General features: G+C 40.6%; 1 protein-coding gene across 1 annotated transcript; it reads left to right on the top strand.

Annotated features, from left to right (window-relative positions):
• The first annotated feature begins 250 nt into the window (after positions 1-250).
• LOC136174782 (olfactory receptor 10A5-like) lies at positions 251-1,210 on the top strand. Its single transcript, XM_065944990.1, has one exon. It carries the CDS (start codon positions 302-304, stop codon positions 1,208-1,210), a length of 909 nt encoding a protein of 302 aa, XP_065801062.1. The 5' UTR covers positions 251-301.
• The last annotated feature ends 5,540 nt before the right edge of the window (positions 1,211-6,750 follow it).

Here is a 6,750-nt window from a genome sequence, read left to right on the forward strand (position 1 = left end):
TTTCCCTATATGTCAACGTGCAAATAGAAAGATATCAACTCTTCTGAAACCTGACCCAGGGCCATTTCAGAGCTGATGCTGTGGCCCTTCTGCCTTGTGCTTTTATTCTCAGATAACACAAGATAATTTCCCTTGCAACTGAGATCCTGATCTTGCTTCTTTCCCTGACACTAAGAAGGATTCTGAAAAACAAATCCAGAATCTGACTCTTCCAATAAAGAATCTCTGTGACTGCAGCTGGGGGTTCATTCTTATCTTTGTGGCTAAAGGAAACTGGACAAGAGTAAGTGAGTTTATCCTCATGAGTTTCTCTTCCTTACCTACTGAAATACAGTCATTACTCTTCCTGACATTTCTGTTCATCTACCTGGTCACTCTGCTGGGAAACAGCCTCATCATTCTGGTTACCTTGGCTGACCCCATGCTGCACAGCCCCATGTACTTCTTCCTCAGGAACTTGTCCTTCTTAGAGATTGGCTTAAACCTGGTCATTGTGCCCAAGATGCTGAGGACCCTGATTGCCCAGGACACAACCAGCTCCTTTCTTGGCTGTGCCACTCAGATGTATTTCTCCTTCTTCTTTGGGGTTTCTGAATGCTCCCTCCTGGCCACCATGGCCTATGACCGCTATGTAGCCATCTGCAGTCCCTTGCACTACCCAGTCATCATGAATCCAAGGACACGTGCCAAACTGGCAGCTGTCTCCTGGTTTCCAGGCATTCCCATGGCTACTGTGCAGACCACGTGGCTCTTCAGCTTTCCATTCTGTGGCATCAACAAGGTGAACCACTTCTGTGACAGCCCGCCTGTGCTGAGGCTGGTCTGTGCAGACACAGCACTGTTTGAGATCTATGCCATCCTTGGAACCATTCTGGTTGTCATGATACCCGGTTTGCTGATCCTGTGTTCCTACACTCGTATCGCTGTTGCCATCCTAAAGATTCCATTGGCAAAGGGAAAGCATAAAGCCTTCTCTACCTGCTCCTCTCTCCTGCTCGTCGTCTCCCTTTTCTATGTATCTTTAAGCCTCGTCTACTTCCGCGCTAAGTCCAATAATTCTCCTGAGAGCAAGAAAGTGCTATCACTGTCCTACACTGTTGTAACTCCCATGTTGAACCCCATCATCTACAGCCTGAGAAATAATGAGGTGAAGAATGCCCTTGGTCGGACCTTCCACAAGGCCCTAGGCCTTAGAAACTGCATCCCATAAGCATTAACAAAGAATACTAAAGTTTATCAAATAAGGAACAGTTTGATATTTAGAATAGCTCTGCCTATCTCTATAGTGATGAAACCCACCTCTGAAGTGACTATTGGAAAACTCAGTGAAGAGAAACCATCACAGAGGTGGTTTAGACCTATCACCACCACCTGGAAAATTCCTCTGCTTGTCCAGCATAGACTACGTTCTTTTCTTATTGTCAATTTAACACTTCTGTGGCCAAATAATCCCAGATATTCACATTCCTCTTTCCATACTGTTAACAGTATGAAACTGCTTATAATCCTAGCATGGGAACACACATAATAAAAAAGGGCAAAACCCATTGAAAATCACCATGTCAGTCTGTCTTCCTTGGGGTGAATCTGACTCCATTCATCAGATAGGAAACTCTACTAGTCCTCCCCAGGTGCATAACTCTCCTTACCGATTTATGTTTGTTTTCATGTCCCTGAGGGAGTGTTAGTTCTTTTCGGCTCACTGGTTGAAGTCTGGACCTGGGAAAGTGGATCAATAATTTCCATACCTACACCTTTATAATGCTAGTAACCTCTTTATTCCTCATTCTATTTATCCCAGGAAGAATGACCTGAGCTTCTATTGGCTCTCTAGATGGGGTGTCAGTGGTTATTTCTTTAAAGGTCGTTTTTAATCATTAATTTTGTTTAGGTTCTTAACCTTGTTGAAGTAATATTATAAATTTCAATCATGATGCTAGTTTCATCAAAGGTCCAGCTAACTCCAGCATAGCTCTTCTGTAACAAAAGAGTCCCCATTATTTTTATAACTTCATAGTATTTTATTTTGTAGATATGCCATAATTTATTAGATGAGTCTTCTACAATTACAAAGAATAGTTTTATGTGTAAACCTTTTAATATTTTTGCCAGTGTACTTGACATGTGGAAATCTGGAAGTTGGATTTATTGGCCAATGTGTAAGTATATAGTGTTTCTATATTGGCAAATGTCTCTCCAAACTTACTGTAACATTTTGCACTCCCAACAGAAATTTATGAGGGTTCTTTTCTCCCCAGAGTCACAACAATACTTGTCACCAATCATTTAGAATTTAGCTTATGTAATAGGTGAAAAAAATCATAATTAAATATTAACTTGAGTGAATAAATTTTGAAGAATACAGAGGGAATACATGAGTAAGTCAGAGGAAAGATATCCATTTCATTTAGACTTCCAAATTCATGGTTTAGATGATTTGCAGTTGGTGATGTCTTGGTACTCTATTTTCTCCACTTGAAAGCTTCTTTGACCTTCATTTTAACCAGATCCATTTTATATTTCAAGGTCTACTACAACTCCTCAAGCAGCTAAATTACTCTTTCCTCAGTCAGTTCAGTTGCTTAGTCATGTCCAACTCCTTGCGACCTCATGGACTGCAGCACATCAGTCCTCCCTGTCCATCACTAACTCCTGGAGCTTGCTCAAACTCATGCCCATCGAGTTGGTGATGCCATCCAACCATCTCATCCTCTGTCATCCCCTTCCCCTCCTGCCTTCAATCTTTCCCATCATCAGGGTCTTTTCCAATGAGTCAGTTCTTTGCATTAAGTGACCAAAGTATTAGAGCTTTGGCTTCAACATCAGTCCTTCCAATGAATATTCAGTACAGATTTCCTTTACAGTTGATTAGCTTGATCTCCTTGCAGTCCAAAGGATGCTCAAGAGTCTTCTCCAACACTGTAGTTCAAAAGCATCAATTTTTCAATGCTCAGCTTTCTTTATGGTCCAACTCTCACAGCCATACATGACTACTGTAAAATCCATAGCTTTGACTAGACGGACTGTGTTGACAAAGTAATGTCTCTGCTTTTTAATATGCTGTCTCGGTCGGTCATAACTTTTTTCCCAAGGAGCAAGTGTCTTATAATTTCATGGCTGTAGTCACCATCTGCAGTGATTTTGGAGCCCAAGAAAATAAAGTTTGTCACTGTTTCCATTGTTTTCCCATCTATATGCCATGAAGGGATGGGACCAGTTCATGAAACCATGATCTTCATTTTTTGAATGTTGAGTGTTAAGCCAGCTTTTTCACTCTCCTCTTCACTTTCATCAAGAGGCTCTTTAGTTCCTCTTTGCTTTCTGCCATAAGGATGGTGTCATCTGCATATCTGAGGTTATTGATATTTCTCCCAGCAATCTTGATTCCAGCTTGTGCTTGCATCTATTTTAAGTTTGTCAATGGACAAATTAAATTCTGTGTATACTATACTATATTTATTTTTATGTTTGCCTTCCCCCAATGTTCCTATAACTCTTTGAAAATGAATTCTGCACAAGTGTTTCTGTTTTAGTACAACAAAGGCATTCCTGAAAACTTTTTGTTCTGCAAAACTCACATTAAAATACCATGGAGAAATAGGGTTAAGGCAGGCTTCTCAACTCAATGGACACGAGTTTGAATAAGCTCCGGAAGCTGGTGACAGACAGGGAAGCCTGGCATACTGCAGTCCATGGTGTCACAAAGAGTCAGACATGACTGAGCGACTCAACTGAACTGAACTGAGGCTTCTCCAAATGTATGCAACTTTGAAGCTAGAGGTGGAAAATGAGGGAGAAGATTGGTATTTTAAATATGCCTTGTGGAAAAAGTCAAACATGTACATGCACGCATTGTGCCAGATGTGAAACAAACAATAATAAACAAGTCAGATGTGGCTACCTCTTTCATTAAGAAACATGAAGTCAAAAGTCTATTCCAGAAGCACTGTAAGGAATGCCTAGATATGCATTAGTCTGTTTGGGTTAAGCCATAATCAGTTGGAGGAACTTTTATCTCAAACATGGACATCATCTTATCCCTTCAATTTCAATTCCTATTCCAGAAGGGTTAAAGATTTTGAGATGGTAGCCTTTTCATCTTAACCAGTAGTTAATAGCCTCCCCTACTGAGAGCATCCTAAACAAACTGCTTATGGTTTTCATTAATATTCTCCAGTTTGCTTAGACAATGACTATGGAATTATCCTCTTCATGCCTCTTCTGAACTCTCCTGAGCCCAGGTCAGAAAAAAGTGCTAAAAACCAAGCCCAATAAGAATCAAAGTGAAAGGAAATGTAACAGAATACTAGTATGGAGGAAATTAAATCACGACCTTGAAGATACCTGCACTCCCATGTTCATTGCAACACTTTTCACAATAGCCAATACATGGAAACCAGCTAAGTGTCCATCAACACATGAATGGATAAAGAAAACTGGTATATGTATACATATATGCAATGCAATATTAATCAGCTGTTGAAAAAAAAAGGAAATCTTGTTACTTGTGACATCATGAATGGAACTTGACAGCATTATGCTAAGTGAGATAATTCAGACTGAAAAAGACAAATATTGTATGATTTCACTTATATGTGGAATCTGAAAATACCGAACTCAAAGAAACAGAGATAAGAATGATGGTTGCCAGGACCTGGGTATGTTGAGGTTGGTCAAGCTGTACAAACTCAGTTTTAAATAATTACGTTCTGGGGGTCAAATGTACTGCATAGTTACTCTAGTTAACAATACTGTGTTATATACTTGAAAGTTGCTAAGAGAGAAGATCTTAAATGTTTTCACCATACACACATAAACATACAGCTAATTATGTGAAGTAATGGGCCTCTTAACTAACTCTATTATACTCATTTCACAATATACACATGCATCAAATCATCACATTATACACCTTAAACTTACACAATGTTCTATGTCAATTATGTCTCAATGAATCTGGAAAAAAAATAAAGAATACTGGTATGCTCCTCTAGTCTCTGTCTGGTGGAAACCTTGGAGAATAGACAGAGCACTTAGTTTTGTTCCTTTTCTCTTGTAGCCTCACAAGTGCAGGAGAAGGTGAAGCTGCAGCAAAAACCTTCCTCCAAAGAAGGTTTCATGCAGAATCTTCATGAGATTTTGTACTCTTGGGAACCCCTCAAATCTCATACCTGTCAGAAAGTGATTTCTCCTGAAGAAGAGGAAGTATTGGGGGAAGTCACTTCCTTATGGTAAACAGCAGGAACCAGGGAGCCCTGAGACCCAGGCTGGAATCCTCTAGAGTGAACGGCACAGGCCCAGCCCAGAGCTTCTCTGGAGTGACTAACGCTGCCCAGCTCAGACTGATTTACAGCTGCTGGCCTGTCGTAGCTACCCGCAGTGTCCGAGACACCGGGACAAAGCTTCTTTGAGAATGTGACAAGCCAAACCCGACTTCACCAGCAGTGTGGACCAGGACAAGCGCAAGCAGAGTGTCTTTGGAATGACTGGTACAGATGCAGTACAGGACTTTTCTGAAGTGGCTTGCACAGACATCACCACAATTTAGAACTCCCCTGATGTCACCCATTCAGACATAATCCAAAGCTGTTCTAGAGCGACTGGCACAAACCAGGGCTTCTCTTCAATGTGCAACAGGCAAAACTCACTCACAGGAGGTAAGTGAAGGATGAGAAGGCAGGGCACAAACTTGAAATCTCCTGTAAAGAGGATGATGGCTCACCATCAAGAAAGGTGTCCTTTTTGGCACATATCTTAGATAAGAAAGGTGATCAGAAATCTCAAGTAAAACACATGGGTTTTTATAGAATTTGACAAAGAAGTAGGACAAAGGGAATCTGCTAAAGAATAGGTAACAGTGATAAAATGTGTATTGTGCTTTAGATTGTTCAAAGTGTTTGCATATGAATTATCTCATTTCATACCCACAACCACCCTGTCAGGTGGGTAGGGTATTTATAATAACTGACATTTTATGATTGGAAAGAAACATAACTCAAAAAATGTCAGGTCAGTAGCTTTGTGTCTCATATCTAAAACAAATAATAACTGGAACTTTAGCTCTCCCCAGATCCTTGCCATGATAACTTTGTGGTCTCAAACTACCACTTATGTGGTAGTTTTGCAAAGTTCTCTTAGGTGTGTTAACTAGTTCTTCCTTGTTGAAGCAAAACATAGACTCTCCAAGATGGCATCCCTAAAAGGAGACAATCTGGATAGAGACATAGCTGGTCACACAGCCTCAACTGACAGGAACAGGATTTCAAGTTTCCCCATAATGTCCCCTTCCCCTAGGAAAGGGCCTCTCTTCCCCTCTATCACCCCTTTTTACTTACAGGGAGAAAACAATATTAAAAACAGAAGAGAAAGGTGAAAGAGAAAGAGAATGAAGTCTAGGTCAAAAGAAAGAAAGTTATGACCAACCTAGACAGCATATTAAAAAGCAGAGATGTTACTTTGTCAACAAAAGTACGTCTAGTCAAGGCTATGGTTTTTCCAGTGGTCATGTATGGATGTGAGATTTGGACTATAAAGAAAGCTGAGCATTGAAGAATTGATGCTCTTGAACTGTGGTGTTGGGAAAGACTCTTGAGAATTTCTTGGACTGCAAGGAGATCCAACCAGTCGATCCTAAAGGACATCATTCCTGGGTGTTCATTGGTAGGGCTGATTTTGAAGCTGAAACTCCAATACTTTGGCTACCTGATGTGAAGGGCTGACTCATGTGAAAAGACCCTGATGCTGGGAAAG

This window comes from Muntiacus reevesi, chromosome 9 (genome assembly GCF_963930625.1).
Source record: "Muntiacus reevesi chromosome 9, mMunRee1.1, whole genome shotgun sequence".
Classification (NCBI taxonomy): domain Eukaryota; kingdom Metazoa; phylum Chordata; class Mammalia; order Artiodactyla; family Cervidae; genus Muntiacus; species Muntiacus reevesi.